This window comes from Solanum tuberosum, unplaced genomic scaffold (genome assembly GCF_000226075.1).
Source record: "Solanum tuberosum cultivar DM 1-3 516 R44 unplaced genomic scaffold, SolTub_3.0 scf00491, whole genome shotgun sequence".
Lineage (NCBI taxonomy): Eukaryota > Viridiplantae > Streptophyta > Magnoliopsida > Solanales > Solanaceae > Solanum > Solanum tuberosum.
In genome coordinates, this window is record NW_006239416.1 from 254425 (window position 1) to 270681 (window position 16257).

The 16257-nt window shown below is 34.9% G+C and overlaps 2 protein-coding genes across 5 annotated transcripts; one reads left to right on the forward strand and one right to left on the reverse strand.

Annotated features, from left to right (window-relative positions):
• Nucleotides 1-1243: 1243 nt before the first annotated feature.
• LOC102602135 (probable pectate lyase 5) lies at nucleotides 1244-5656 on the forward strand. The gene is made up of 5 exons (XM_006364386.2): nucleotides 1244-1674; nucleotides 1755-2457; nucleotides 2543-2734; nucleotides 3259-3464; nucleotides 5288-5656. Exons 1-5 carry the CDS (start codon nucleotides 1466-1468, stop codon nucleotides 5529-5531), a joined length of 1554 nt encoding a protein of 517 aa, XP_006364448.1. The 5' UTR covers nucleotides 1244-1465; the 3' UTR covers nucleotides 5532-5656.
• A 58-nt stretch (nucleotides 5657-5714) lies between these two features.
• LOC102601577 (glycine-rich RNA-binding protein RZ1C-like) lies at nucleotides 5715-13329 on the reverse strand. Of its 4 annotated transcripts, none has more exons than XM_015303940.1 (4): nucleotides 13100-13188; nucleotides 9119-10795; nucleotides 6404-6885; nucleotides 5715-6169 (listed from the first exon to the last, which is right to left on the reverse strand). In XM_015303940.1, exons 2-4 carry the CDS (start codon nucleotides 9215-9217, stop codon nucleotides 5950-5952), a joined length of 801 nt encoding a protein of 266 aa, XP_015159426.1. In that variant the 5' UTR covers nucleotides 9218-10795; nucleotides 13100-13188; the 3' UTR covers nucleotides 5715-5949. The 4 variants fall into 4 exon arrangements, with proteins under 4 accessions (XP_015159426.1, XP_006364447.1, XP_015159425.1 ...); XM_006364385.2 differs by having other exon boundaries at nucleotides 9119-11136; nucleotides 13100-13187; XM_015303939.1 differs by having other exon boundaries at nucleotides 9119-11146; nucleotides 13100-13182.
• Between the last annotated feature and the right edge of the window lie 2928 nt (nucleotides 13330-16257).

Here is a 16257-nt window from a genome sequence, read left to right on the forward strand (position 1 = left end):
TTATAAAATAATATTATTTCATGTTTTCACGATACTAATTTAAAAAAAAATTAATGTATGGAGCAATGGTGGATAACAACGGACTAAATGTACCAAAGAGTAAAACTGCAAAAAGTCAAATAGTGTTAAAGAAAGATTCTTTCGTTAAACGAAGAGAAGGGTCGTTGCCATTCTACAGTGTGGAAGCCAGCTAATCCACAATACACACGGTGTATAGAAAAAAGCTAAATCATATTTTTTTAATGATAAAATTTCTATTTCATGTTCCTAAAAAAAGATTTTAACCAAAAAAAAAAAGATTTTTCATTTAACAAACAGGTAGAGCACAATAACAATGTCTAAGGGCGGAGTCGAGTAGAACTAAATCGGTTTATTTAAATCCTCTTTTACAAAAAAATTATAATATATATATATATATAGTTAACTTTTTTTTTGTATAAATGTTTACTTCTTCATATTTTAAACACTTTTTTATATGTCCACAGAGTAGTGCACAAACTGAAGTACCAAAATGCCCTTAACCTTGACTTTTATTAAACCAGATTAATTTTTAAATTATTTAAATAAGATAAAATTAAACCAATAAAAGTTGGATTTTTATCTCATTTTCCCTCGGTTTGGTTTCTTTTATTTTTATTTTTAATTCTTTTGTAAGGTCTCTGCAACACAAAATATATAACAAGTGTTTCGAAGTATTTTTTTTATATTGTAGTAAAATTTTATAACATATCTAGTGAAATTTTATAAGTGAGGATTGGAGAAGATAAAATGTATGTTAATCTTACCACTACCTCGTGCATGCAGAGAGGTTATTCCGAAAAAGCCTCGATAGTAAATCCATCTACAACAAAGATAGTGAAGAAAATATAGGGTAACACAGGTAGTGCAAAGTCTATCCAAAAAAGGAAAAAATAAATAATACAATAGTGTGATAATCAAAAGACACTAATCAATAATAATACCACTAGTATAATGACAAACACCAACTACTATAAGCAAGACAATACTACACTACTTTCTAACATTCTGCCCTTATACATATCCTTCACACCCTTCTATTTAAGATCATGTGTAATATCATATCATGTTTTATCACCTCTGCTCAATACTCTTTCGGCTTATACTGCATCTCCTCATACCCTCTATTATTAACATCTCGCACCTCCTCACTGGTGTGATAAGTGGTTACATTATAGTACTAAATTAAACATAAAATCAAATTAAACCATATCACAAGTAATTTGTTTTTCTTTTTAAAAATTTGATTGGACACATCCATTTTGTTTGAAGACCCCTAAATAGAGAGTGAGGGAGCTACTAAAGAAAAGTGCTCTCTCCTCCATCCTTCAATATAGTATGAACATCACAGTCATCACCCCCAATATAGAGTATGTCCAAAACCCTAATTACTGACACTACTCCATTATTATTATTATTATTGTAGTATTCTATACATTTTCACAGAATGTGCAGCAAGCATTTCAAAGAACTAGATATGTCCTCCCAGAGTTTGTTTTACAGGGCAAGGATGAAGCTGAGGATGCCTCCTGCCACAGCCATTCTCTTATTTATCTACCTCATTGTCTCCTTCTCACATCTAGTTAATGCCCAACTCAATCTTACCCTTCCTAACCAACACCCTTATCCTGAATCTGTTGTTCACCAACTACAAAGGTAACTAAATATCTGCATTATTTCTCTTAAATTCCCACTTAATTTCATGTTTATGCATCCATCGCTTGTTTCTGTTACAGGAAAGTCAATGAGTCCAGATTACTACTCCAGACAACTGTAAGAGATAACAAATGTCAGAGTACAGGAAACCCAATAGACGATTGCTGGCAATGCGACCCAAACTGGGCCAAAGACCGGCAAAGGCTAGCAGACTGCTCCATTGGTTTCGGTCAGGGTGCAATGGGTGGGAAAGGAGGTCAGATCTACGTAGTCAGAGACTCCTCAGACAGAGACACCGTCAACCCAACTCCGGGCACTCTCCGTCACGCCGTTGTTCAAGAGGAACCTCTTTGGATCGTGTTTGCAGCAGACATGGTCATAAAGCTAAAGCATGAGCTTATTATCAACAACTACAAGACCATCGACGGACGGGGAGCAAATGTTCACATCACCGGCAATGGGTGTATTACATTACAGTATGTGAGCAATGTGATTATACATAATGTTCATATTTACAATTGTGTCCCTTCGGGTAATACTAACATACGGTCGAGCCCTACGCATGTTGGGTGGAGAGGCAAATCGGATGGTGATGGTATATCCATCTTTGGATCTCATAATATCTGGATTGATCACTGTGCATTATCTCATTGTACCGACGGCTTGATTGATGCGATCATGGGGTCTACTGCTATTACCATATCGAATAACTATTTTAGTCATCATGATGATGTTATGCTCTTGGGACATGATGATAAATACTTGCCTGATTCAGGAATGCAGGTTGATTACTGATTTTTCTCTTTCTTTCTTTGTTTTTTCTTTCTAGTTTTAGTAAGTAATTGCGAGATTGATCTATGTTGTTTAGGTGACAATTGCATTCAATCATTTCGGAGAAGGATTAGTACAAAGAATGCCAAGAATTAGAAGAGGATATGTACATGTGGTGAACAACGATTTCACACACTGGCAAATGTATGCAATTGGTGGAAGTGCTAATCCTACCATTAACAGTCAAGGCAATCGATATACTGCTCCTGATGATCCAAATTTGAAGGAGGTAAATTTCTCTATCCTTCTTGCCATTGTGTGGTTTGTGAGCTATTGCATAAAATCGGGGTTTTATCATGTGTGCTTCCTTTCTCAATCCTTTTTAATTTGGGGCTACTGGGAAAAAGTTGTTTTTTTCTCTTTCTGTAGGACATATTTTGGTGATAATTGTTGCATTTGGAACCTAAATTATTTTGAGCCTTGTCATGTTTAATAAACTACTCTCTCCGTCTCAATGTGATACTTTGACATAAAGTTTAATAGTTTTAGTGCAGAAGACTCTTGGCCATTTGTGTTCTAATTATTTATAATTACAGAAGACTAAAAAAATGTATGTGACATATATTGGGACGGAGGGAATATTATATATTTAATCAGAAACCTGAATATGATATGATTGTTACTTCATTAAAGTTGAAACTTGAAACTATAATTGAGAACCAAACTTTTAAGAGCTAATAATTACTCCTGAATAAGAAGTTGTAAAGGTAATAAAAGCTGATTTGTGATTATATATGTGGGATGAACGAACAGGTGACGAAGCGGGAGGACACGGACAATGGGCAGTGGGATGAATGGAATTGGAGGACGGACGGGGACACTATGGTTAATGGCGCATTTTTTGTGCCTTCAGGGCAAGGCCTTACCAACCAATATACCAAAGCCTACAGCGTCGATCCCAAATCCGCCCTTCTCATCAACCAGCTCACCGCCAATGCTGGTGTCCTTGGTGGCTCCAGGTACTTCTCCCATATTTCTACCTTTTTTCTTGAAAATTATAAGCAAGTGATTCATACACACCACCACCTGAGCAAATTTAAAAAAAGTACCTCTGAACTAATAGCTGACTTTAGAGGCAGATAGATAGAAAGTAATTGCACCATAAAGACAGCTAAAAAGTAGCTGGACTCATTACATAATTATGGGGTTGATCGACTCATAAACTCTGACAATAATTAAATTGACAAACCTAAACAAATAAGAGAAAATCAGCTCTTCAAATGGCCTTAATTGATTCATAGACTCAAAAACAACAATTAGTTTATGATTCAAATCATGATTTGAAATGACGTAATTTGTTTTTTTCAAAAGAGTGTTAAAGTGTAGTATTAAAGGTAGGTAGGCGTCTTCACGTGGGACAGTGAAAGCTGATGTAAAACCCTTCAGTAGGGCCCGGCCGGCCACTACACAGTCAGCCCCCCTTGTATATACCTAGATAGATTAATAACTCGTATATTATTAACATCATAATTTGTTATGTATTAATTATGCACTTATAATACTGAATAAATTATGAAGTAAAAATTCTACCAAATTAAAAAATTAAATAATATTTTGCCTAAACATGATACATCCTACCAAACGACACAACCCGGTGGAAATTGGAATCTTTCATTTTTCTTCTAATAAGAGTTGTAGGGCAGGGGAAAAAAAGGACAGATGAGGACCACATTACTGTTTAGCATGTGAGAGCTCTGCTGCTCCAAGCTTTCCAGCAATACAAAGGACGCGCTTATTTTATACTTTCTCCGTTCCAAAAAATATATATATATATGATAATTCAGCATGAAGTTTAATAAAATAAATAAGACTTTTTAATTTCACGGTTCTAGTTTAAAATTATGTCAAATGTATCAAACTATCATCTGATCTTGTGGCTTTAAATATGTCACATGAAAAATTGAAATTAAAATATTACCAAAAAAGGAAAGAGTTCATTTTTGTAATAGACTAAAAAGGAAAGAATTTCATTATTATTTTTGGCAACCGGAGGGTAGTATTTCATTCTACTCTAGTCACATCATTAAAAATAATTTTAAAGTCTCTTTAAGTTTAAAAAATGAGAATTTATTTATATTATATATTAATATAGAGGCAGCTAAAAATAATAATTGTACTTGGTTGTTGTTTGGACGTACAGTTTCAAAGTCATGATTTTAAATTTGTGGTTGCTTCTCAAACTTTGAATGGAACTTCTACTTTTTAATTTAAAATTTTGATTTCACATTTCAAATTCTCCTCCAAGGTAGAACTTGAAGTTCAAAATTGTGATCTTTAAAAAAACTTAAAATCAAAAACCTTCTCCATAATGTAAAAATTTTCTTTAAAAAAAGATGTATATTTATTGCAAAAATAATTATCCAAGCCTACTTTACTCCCTAGGTTACCAATCCATATTTATTAAAAAATGTCATTCTTTGGTAAAATTCACAACCTCCCTTCGCAAACCCATTAATAGCTCCTCCAGATGGCCGGCCACACCTGTTCAACTCATATTCGAAAAAGTTTTGATAATTTTCATAAATTGTGGAATTTTCAGTGAGAAAAAAAATATAACTTTTGATATTTAGATTGCATGTCTAGACACAATTTCAACATCTATTCAAATCAATGTTTTAAATCATAATTCAAGTCTATACCAAAAAGCATGACTCATCAATTAGTGCTTATCATAGAATTTTACTTGCTAGCATTATCAATTCATGTTAGATAAAATTTAAAACTGATGCAAAATTTTATCATACCAGTTGCATTTTCTTACTTGTAAATATATATAAAACAGGGACAACAGCATAAGCATCTCACCCCAAGGGGGCGCTACTGAAGGAAGCGGCAGGGGTCACGCCCAGTCCAATAGCGGCAGTGTCGACTTGTTCGGAATGATATTCAGCGGTACTGGTGCTCAATCTGCAGCACCACCAACAACCACCCCCATCTTACTCTCCTTTTTCATTCTTCTGACTTTGTACATAACTATCACCAATCAAGATGCTCAACTATCAATACCATGCTTACACTTACTATAGCATTTTAGGTCACCAGACTTAATATTATATTATTCAACGAAACTCGCGATTAATTAATTGTATTTATGAACGTCCCACATTTTGTACATTGGTAGGGATAGATATCAGAGATTGGTTGTTGCCTTCATGCATTTTTGTTTATCTTGCAAGTTTTGGTCACCAGCTGTTTATTGCTTCATATTATAAGTGGAAATACCATAATGCATTCCAATAGAGGAAGCTCCCTCTTTTATCAAGCATACAATATTCACTGGAAAAAAAAACATAGCTCTAATGATGTACTCTACTTGTCAATACTCATCACTAGTCACTACTAACTGCTTCCAAACAGAGCGACATACATTTATCCTAGTGTGATCCGTACCACTATACTACTACAGAGATCAACTAAAATTCAACATGGATGCGCTTATTCATCTCAGTAACGGTCAAAGGAAGGCGGCCCGCCTCCCCTTCGAGGGCGATCATAAGGTCCTGCTCTATCTCTGTAGTTTCTTCCCTCATATCGTGCTGGCCCTCCAGCTTCATATCTGTCACCCACATCTCTGTCAAACCCTCTTTCTTTGCCATAGCCATTCTGAGGGTAGCGGTCAGAACCCCCATACCTGTTGCCCAAGCGATCACCACCAGGAGGGTACCTAGGATACACGTTATTTTGGTGAGAAAACAAGCGACCACTCACAATTTTAAAACTAGACAAGAAATGAAGAAGAGGGCAAAAAAAGATTTAAACGCAGCGACACCTCGTACAACTACTCCATTATTTTTCGGGGAGTTGGGGTTAAAATCTGAAAGCTAAGCAGGCTTGCTAACAAACTTCCCCTCAAAATTGTGATACCACTGCATTTTATTCAGTTCTTACAAGGACATACCTGTCACTAGTGTATCGATCACGACTCTCATATCTGCTGTCATAGCGCTCCCTATCAGCATGGTTCCCTCTATCATATCGGTCATCCATGTACCTATCATGGTCACTTCCAAACCTATCCCCACGTGCGCCACCATACCTAGAACGAGGAGGGGGTGTTAGTGGTCGAGCACCCCGGCCACCTCCTTCCAATGGACAGTCTCTAGCCCAATGGCCAGGGCGACCACAGCTGAAGCAAGTGTCTTGCCCAACTGACCTATTACCCCCAACATAGCTCGCCCTGCCACCTGATACGTAACCTCCACCATAGCCATGGTCAGGATCCTCACTTCCCATCTTTGGTTGGGCCTTGTTCACTGATATCACCCTATCACCAACCTCCGCACCATCCATTTCTCTTATTGCATCCTCCATTGCTCGGCGGTCTGCAAATGTTAAAAACCCAAATCCACGAGGGCGGCCCGTGTCTCTGTCCAGCATAACCTACAGGGCAAAAAACTCAGAAACTAATGCCAGAAAACATACATCAAAGAGCTGAGTTCTTCGAACCCCCTGTAATATACAAGTGTGAATTAATCAAACTGATGATGAGCATTATATTGCCAGGATATTATCATTTACTCTTTTCACTACATATCTAGAGCATCAAATGGAATAACTAAATATCTGAAAGACCAGAAATGTTTTGAGCTCCTTCATTTTAATACTAGTAGAAATTGTTCAACCTATTTGGGATTGAGGCATAGCTAATACATTGTGGATCAATACATGTATAATGGAAACTGTCTCAATCAGCATAACAAGACAGCTTCCTTTCAGAATGATACTGCGGAAAAAAATTGCTCAACCAAGCCAATTTTTTAACACGGGAACTCAAATTCTGAGGAAAACAAACTGCTCAACATAGCCAATTTAAACACAGGAACTCAATCTTATCACAGTGAACCATCACAAAAATTCAGAAAAGAAGAGGCAGTATCATTAACCTTTTTACTCCTCCCCATATTCACAAAACAATAACCTATCTCCTACACAAATATACCAAGACATGATTGGACCAAGATATAATCAAAGAAATCAAAGCTATTTGAAGACTGTTACTCTGAGTCAATAAATAGGCACGAAACGTTAAGAATGACACAACTTTCAAGAATTTAGAATAGTTCATGTTGGGGCCCCTCATAATTGGTGTCAATTTTTTTTTGATAACTTGGTGTCCAGGCCAGCTTGCGCATAGCTCGACTAATTCCACGGGATACCTGTCACCTTCCACAAACAATAGGGTATCAAAATATAAGTCTTGGGACAAAAAGAAAAAGGTTTTTTGACACCCATGCATCAACCTTCATATACTGATCTGAAGAGATAGACAAATTTCACAGTTTTTTTGTTTACACGAAAGGGAATAATTGCCTTTCCTAGGTAAGTTTTTCAAATTTTTGCCATTGCTACAAAATCCTCAATCATTCATAACTTAAAGTTTTTTTTCTTATGACTGAGAAAAGCCATAAGTTGAGAAATCCTTATGGCTTCTTATGACCGAGAAATCCATCTGGGGCCATCATTGAGGACCAGCGGCAGCCTTCGAAACTCGGGGAAAATGGATCGCCCCTCCACACTTCCCCATTTAAATACCAGGCTTAGTTCGCATGGCGCAGGGCTCGAACCTGTGACCTAAGTTATAAGTCCCTCAACCTTTTCCCCTTTAACTAATCCCTCAGGTCATCCTCAATCTATGAGTTTTCATTTGTAAAACTTATACCTATACTTTTTGCTGATGTAGAAACGCTGCATATGATTTAGATCATGTATTGAGATTCCTTGCATTTTTGAAAGACATGAAGTCCTTGATACTTTTGTAGTAGGAAACTACCTTCTTGGAGATGAAATATCAGCAAAATTATTTTTGCTTACCAAAAATATATTATCTACAATTCGTCCATAAAGCTTACTCTATGATGCTCCCTTCCCTCCTAACCACGCTTAACAACCAGACCAAATACAAGGTATTATGAGTGATTAGAGTTAAACATTCTCAATTATTCTACTGGAAATAACTATGTTGCTTGGACTCTTCAAAAATGTCATCAGGTGCGTGTCGGATCCTTCAAAACTAGTGCATTTTCGGAGGATCCGACACGGGTGCAGCAACATTTTTGGAGAGTCCGAGCAACTTAGGGAAATAAGACTTATGCTATCAGGCAGCACCTCAATTTTTGGTTTTGCTTGGGCACTTCAGCATTCAACTTCAAAATACTTTGTTAACTTACTTCATGATAGGGACTTCAGGTCTCAAGTCAACTACAATTTTATAATTGTGCGTGCAACAATGGCATAAATGGAGGCAATTAAAATACAGTGGGTAAAATAGACGGCAACACGTTTTCTTAATCAAATCACAAGATGAGAATGGAGGATCTTGAATCAACATGTTTTGAGCAAGGCCTAGGAATTTAAAAGTATTTTTTTAAGAGGAACTTAAGAGTAGTTTTTTTTTTTTTTTTTGGAACTGGTAAATGTGTATTCCACAGCATTAAGGACATGCTGGACACCATCAAAAAGTGTTAGATAAAAAAAAACAAATAGAAAAGAAGATACTTACAAAGATCTTAATAAATCTACAAACTGATCTATATCCTCTAAACCTACTTCTTTACACCAAAAGTAGAAAGATATTATATATGACAATACATTTAAAACAGCAAAGGAGTCTTACTTGGGCAGCAGAATCTGCAGTCCTGCAGATTTCAATCATCTGACCCCAATCCCCATTAGGTTGACTCGAATCAAATGCACCCAATGAAGTCGGTACCATTAACAGCAAACATAAAACAACAAATATGAAGGCATTCTAACATCTCAGGTAAATTCTTGACAATGCCAATTGATCTGATTTAAAGCCATATACTTTTCTTCACTTACTTCAACCATGAGTGCCGAGTAAATGTATGGAAGAAGTATATCTAAGCCATAGGTGATTGATCATACTGAGAAAATCTCACAGCTGCAAGATACCTTTTTTTGAGGAGCTCTTCGCGTTAGATTTCACACAAACATTTAATTTCGGTTATTATGCAACACACTGATCTTCATTCAGCTACCTTTTCCAGCATCAATTCAACTAATCTATATTATGAACATCCACCAACTAGGGACATTTCAACTTCCCCCTCTTCAACTGTTGACTAGAAAGCCACCAAAGAAGATGAAGCCAACCTTCAAAATCTTAATCCAGCTTCAGCATATTAAATACAATGCAAAGGGAGTGGACAACTAAGATGCCAAAGAACTAATCTAACACAATATATCATCAACCACAAAAATCTGATAAGTAAGATCCTTCATTGTTTTCACTAGGTTGTTTGAAGAACTACTACTCTTCTGTCTTCAGAAGTATGTCCTCTTCTGATGGTCCAAAGTACGAAGACCTCAGACACTGAAGCAACAAACCAACCTTCAAATAAACAGAACAAGCTATCTAGATCTTATGGCTTTCCAGAAGGTCAAGAATCGAGTTCCCTCTTGATTGTGGCACATGTTTAGAGAATCAGGGTGTTTGATAAGTGCCACCATAGCTTCAAAATTTTTGTTCCCTGATTCTTCTTCAAAACAAACTCAAAAAGAACGTGTAGTCTATGAACACCCCAAAAATGGACATCCTCATAGAAAGCTAGAGGTCTCAATATTTTAATAGCATCTAAGCAGAAGCATGAAAGTCATTTATGTTTCTCCTGTGAACTTCGTGACCAGATCTTATGCAGCTTACAGTACATAGAATCTATTGATGGGACAAAATCCAAGGACCTCAGAGATCACAAATTAGAAAACAAATAGCACATTTGAAAAATTAACTTAAAAAGAGAAAATGATACTTCCATGTTCCTGCCAAAGTACTTAGATAATCATGTCTAACATCTGGCCCCTTGAACTAGGGAATATGACACCCAACTTCTAGTAAGAAGAGCAGATGACATTTTCCAAATTAGATTCATTTCGAAGGATGCCAAGACCAAGAGGTGCCATTCTCAGAAGCTGTCTGCCAACTCAACTTGAAGAAATGTTTGAACTGACGACTGAGCTTAGTTTATGTATTTGAAATTCATCTCTTGATGGAACCTTTTCAGTAGGGGAATTCACACTGGACTTTCTTAATAGAGAAAGAACCAATACCCTCCTTCTTAGAGCAGAAAAATGTATGCCGACATACCACTTATACGCATAATCAAAGCATCTTACATCAAATGTTATGAATACCCTCTCTATAACCACATTTGATGCATCTCAGAAGGTAAACCGGTTTACTGGACATTAATGTAAGTTGACTGCTATGCATCTAAATCAGAATGAAGAATGTCTTCAATCCAAGGCCAACATCCAGATGATGCAATGAAGTCTAGAAAGAAAAAGGATATTAATAATTCAAGCAGTTAATCACACCAGAGCACAATTTGTGAATCGCTGCAATCTGCATCAAAGAGCACACTTCCAAACAAGTTTTTTCCGAAATTGAATCTGATCTCAGTTCAACTACTTTCAAATGTTTCTTTAAAGCAAACCACTGTTCATTGTTACATGGAATTGAAAGTCAACTGCCTTTTGTGAATAGTCTAGCGAGTGAATTCAAAAACAAGCTGCTGAACAGATTCTAGTATCTCAAATGTGGCACCCAGCAAACTTTGCACATCCCAATGAACTAACAACTTCCTCATTACTAGTCCATTTAAGGCATCAAATCTATAAGAAGCTTGATCCACAGAAAATTGAGGGAAGTTATCAATACATAATCAAATTGGACAAAAATATAGAATATAACAAGACTATAGTTCTCAACATCAGGCAATCTAGTAAATTCAAACATCAAAGACTGTCCCACCCACATTCCCACAGAACACAAATCATAAAGAAATGAAGAAAAAAGAATTTGAAAACAAAAGCAGTTTGATCCACGGTTTATCTTTAAAAAATGTTTCCATTGCTTCAGCAGATGTATACCACACCAAAAGTTCGCAACTCAAAGGACAACCTACAAGGAGTAACATGCAATCTGTTTCTGTTGGATAGCGCTTATCAGATTAAGATAAAGAAGCAACAATTAGGCATCCGGGTACAAAAGGCTGTTAATATACCATTGATAAAAATGGATTTGGATCCTCTCTAGTAGAGGATCCTGCAGACCTGCAGTAATTCTCAATGCACTCTTTTAAAGAAGCCACATGTCCTCCCAGAAAATTAATGGTCCAGATTGTTATCCTCTTATTTAGTCTCCGTCACCTTGGTTTTCCACCATAAGCCCACTTCCCCAACACTTCACAGACTTCATATTTTACCCTGCTTCTTCACTATCATTCATTTCCTTGCACTTTTTCTCTTTGTGTGAATATATTCAATTTCTCTTTATATTACAGTAACAATAGTATAATTTGAATTGTACTCTTCAAAGATTAAAAACTTGGGGTTGGGGATGAGAGCTTGATTTCCAAAGCTCCATTGCAGATGAAGATAAAGAACTTGGGATGTGAATTTGGTTTTTGAATAGCTTGGTTGCACACCCAATTGATGAAGACAAAAAGCTTTTTACTCTTCTTCTCCAATGAATTTCACTATCCAAATTCTCTATATTATGTACTGTGATATTCCCTACGTTCACTTTTACTTGTCCACTTTGGACTTTGCATGCCACTTAAAAGACAATGATTGGTATGCACATTTTATCACAAGATCCATATTAATTGATGTTTAGTCTTAGGTATTGAAAAATGATTTGGGGAATACGTAATCAATGTTGATTCTTCTCTTGATATGCTAAAAGTAGAAATATATATTTAGTATAGTGGAATCAAAGGGAGTGGGAAAGCTGCAGTAATTCTTTGGAAAATCCCGGTTCTCTTTGTACAGGTAAAAGTGAACGAATATACTATAATATTTATATGGAGAAAATCATAAAAACAAAATACCGAAGTAAGTAATGAACTTGAAATCACAATTTTTATTGTAATCACATAGAAACAAAGTGATACGTTTAGTGAAAGAAAGAAAACACATTGGGAAGTAGAGTGCTGGTGGAAAACCAAGGTGACAATCTGGACCATTAATTTACTGGGAGTACATGTAGCTTCATTAAAGGAGGGCATTGAGAATTAACCCCAACCAGTTAAAAATATCTTGTCTTAATTTAACTAAGCAACAAGAACAACCACATATCCCATGTAATCACACAAATGGGGTCTAGAGAAGGTGGTGTGTATGCAGCAGTAACCCTTCCCTCGGTTAATATAACTAAGCCCATTAATATATGATATCAAGCAAATAATATAGTTTCAACAATATAAATGACTAGATGATATTTTTGAATATGTTTGAGCCTAAGTTATGAATACTCTAGAAAAGTGGACTTGTTATAATAATCAAGAAAAAAATGCTCCATATAGTTGCTAGAACAAAAGGTGAATAAAATGAAGTAAACTCAGTATCAAGCAGGACGGCTTACAACATTCAACTACAGGGTCCTTAGTTGAACACCGATCAAAATTGTTCGAGATTTATATGCTCTTCCAATATAACTAAGATTTTTTTTAAATCATCAAATATATGAACAACAGCTAACATCTTCAACTTTTCCATATCAAAGAAGAAATTGCGCTAATTTACGTTAAGAAATTGAAAGAAATATAAGAGTGAATTAAGGAAAACAGCGAACCTGACAATCAACAATTTTACCGAAAGGGCTAAAGGCGTCTTCGAGCTGACGTTCAGTTACGTCCCAAGATAACCCACCAACAAAAATTCGATAATCTTGAACCTTCCCTGACATCTTTTCAATTCAACCAGTACCCTAAAACTGCCGAAACCCTACGCAAATTCTCTAAACACCGTCGGAGATTCACAGAGAGGAAAAAAAAACTACCTCCAGAGTTTTCTCTGTGCCAATTGTTTAATCTGCTACTTCTTCTTAATATATTTATATACTAGGTAAATTACCCGTGCTTCGCACAGAATTGTACTATTTTATTAAGCTTACATATGATCATTCGGTAATATTCATATTTTCGATACATTTATGAGTCATAGAGAGATTTTAAGTATAAAAAAGAAGTCTAAGAAAATCTCCATAGAAATAGTTGGTCAGAAGTAATGAAATTTGCTAAATTCCAAAAAGTTATAACGAACAACATCAGACGTTAAAGAAGAGACTACCAAAAAGCCTCGAACAACAACACTCCCAAGTAAAGTGGAACATCACGTCCATACAAGAACATATTTAGCTAAACTCAAATGGAAGACCTTCAACTCCTTTCTTATAAACCTCCATCAATCTGTTTTTATTGTAATATGACGCATCATGTATATTTTAAAAATGACCCTAAAATTGTTAGTATCATTAAATGTTTTTTTCTCATTGTATCAGAATAGTCATTACTATTGCTCAGGTTTCATATCACCGGCCCCAACTAATTTGGAATTGAACCATAGTTATTGTTATGATTATAGTATGCAATTACAAAGAATTAATGCAATTATCAACCAAGTAGTAGGTGGTATCTGAATGGAACTGTTCTCTGCTGGATATTGTAAACCATAGTTATTGTTATGGTTATAGTATGCAGTTACAAAGAATTAATGCAATTATCAACCAAACAATAGGTGGCATCTGAATAGAACTATTCACCTGGATATTCTAAACCAAAATTTTGACATATAACATATTAAAATCTCGCAGCATAATTTTGTGAACACTTGAACTCACAAATATCCACAAATAATAATAAAGACAACCTTATTTTCCTAGCAATCAGGAAGAAAAATACATGTTGCTTAACATATTTTTCAAAAAGATAGTTTATTGGGCTGTATCCAAATTTACCGTTCACAAATTTAATTGAAATAATCCAAAAGAAAGAGTTGTTACTTCTTTATAAAAAAAACGTAAAACTTTATCAAAATAAAGAGTTATCACTACAGTAAAAATGATCTTTAACGACAATTAATTGCTTAATTATCGCTAAATATGTATTTTCAGAGGTAATTGGTCATCTCTATAAATGTCCCTAAAGTTTATTGCAACCTTGAATCTAATGACAATTAATTAATGTCGGTAAAGGCAATAGCACTCTTCGTTAATGTGCATATTTATTGTCGATAAAAATTTATTTTTGTTATAGTGTATTTTGGACATTTGTTAGTTTCATGAAAACTTGATCTCTTATTATGCCCAAAAAAAAGAGACGAAGAAATATGACAAATTACTTAACTTAAGACAAAAGAAGTGGACTATTTGAGTCTATACTAATATTGTAGGAAGAGTGCAATGACATACAAATTGTTTGTACCTAAGAAAAAACAATCAAAATAAAATACTAACTGTGGCAAGCAAGAGAGGAATCTGTTTTGTCTTTTAACAAACTTCATCATTGGTTTCATATTAGTTATCACATATTTGTTGTTGTGTGCTATCAAATATAGCACAACCCACAAGCAATTTTCCCAAAAAGTATATGAAAAAACCTGTAGAAAGGGACAAAAGAGAAGATAAATTTTCAATCATCCTCACTGAAATTTTTAACAGAGTTAAAAAAAATCATCAAAATAGCAAATAGAAATTGCAATAGATACATGAATCACTATGACTTACGGTAAAAGATTAAGCTTCATGAAATATGAGGAATGAAACACACTTCATAAGAAGTTTAATTGATGTATTTGAATTCGACTCCCCTATAGCAAAAAAAAACCTACAAATAATAGTGGCAGAAATAAAAGTTTTGTTTACTAAAGAACTAATGTAATGAATTCAACCATTTCAACACCGTTATGAGTTGTGGAATGAGAAGTGCAAGAGTAGTAATGTCGCCTTCAATTCAAAATCAATTTTCTTTGCTTATACGAAGAAACCTGTAGAAAGGGACAAAAGAGAAGACCAATTTTTAATCATCTTTACTAAAACTTTTAACAGAGTTAAAAAAAAAAGTCACCAAAATAGCAAAAAGAATTGTCATAATTACATGAATCACTATGACTTATAGTAAAGATTAAGCTCCATGAAATAGGAGGAAGAAAACTTTGACGAATGAAACAAACTTCATAAGAAGCTTAATTAATGTATTTGAATTCCACGACCCTACAACGGGAAAAAACCTACAAAAAATAGTGGCAAGAAATCCCTCTATTTATAGACAACAAAGGGTAGTGTGAATAAATGTTTATTGTACCTTATCGGAAAGGTCACAACTCTTTGGAAAAGGTACAACCCTTCGAAAAAGGTCACAACCTTTCATAAAAAGTTATAATTTTTTCATAAAAGTCGCAACTCTTCATAAAAGTCACAACTTTTCAGAAAAGTTACAACTTTTGATATAAAAGTCTCAACTCTTCATAAAAGTCACAATTTTTCATAAAAGTTACAACTTCTCATAAAAGTCACAACTTTTCATGAAAAGGGAAGGCTAGTTTTGAAAATAAATAAATTAAAAGGGAATTCTTGTTTGTGGTGGCGCCACGTAGGCGGGCCTAGGGTTCTCTTTTATATATATATGATTTCACCAGCATGTCCTCCTATATTTTGGAAAAAAACAAATATGCCCCTACCTTTTTAATTATTTCAAATTTGAAACCTCTTGGTTCATTTTTTATTTTTTTTGTTTTGTTTGGTCATACCGGAGACTTATAAATTAACTTAGGGATCATTTGGTGTGAGTGATAAAATAAAGAATTTTGGGATAAAAAATATAGTCTAGGGATAAAATTTTGGTGTCTTATTTGATTGTCATGTTTGAGATAACTTATCTCATCATTTATACCAGAGTGATGGGATAAGTTATCCTAAGATAGTTAATTTCAGGATGATTAATCCTGAGATAA

Excerpts from the sequence above, each read along its gene's own strand:
- LOC102602135 (XM_006364386.2), top strand. The coding sequence starts at position 1,466 with ATGTGCAGCAAGCATTTCAAAGAACTAGATATGTCCTCCCAGAGTTTG. Across the intron at positions 2,458-2,542 it reads TGCCTGATTCAGGAATGCAG|GTGACAATTGCATTCAATCA; the intron begins GTTGATTACTGA and ends TATGTTGTTTAG. Across the intron at positions 3,465-5,287 it reads GGTGTCCTTGGTGGCTCCAG|GGACAACAGCATAAGCATCT; the intron begins GTACTTCTCCCA and ends TATATAAAACAG.
- LOC102601577 (XM_006364384.2), bottom strand. The coding sequence starts at position 13,213 with ATGTCAGGGAAGGTTCAAGATTATCGAATTTTTGTTGGTGGGTTATCT. Across the intron at positions 6,886-13,099 it reads GTAAAATTGTTGATTGTCAG|GTTATGCTGGACAGAGACAC; the intron begins GTTCGCTGTTTT and ends TTTGCCCTGTAG. Across the intron at positions 6,170-6,403 it reads GATCGATACACTAGTGACAG|GTACCCTCCTGGTGGTGATC; the intron begins GTATGTCCTTGT and ends CGTGTATCCTAG.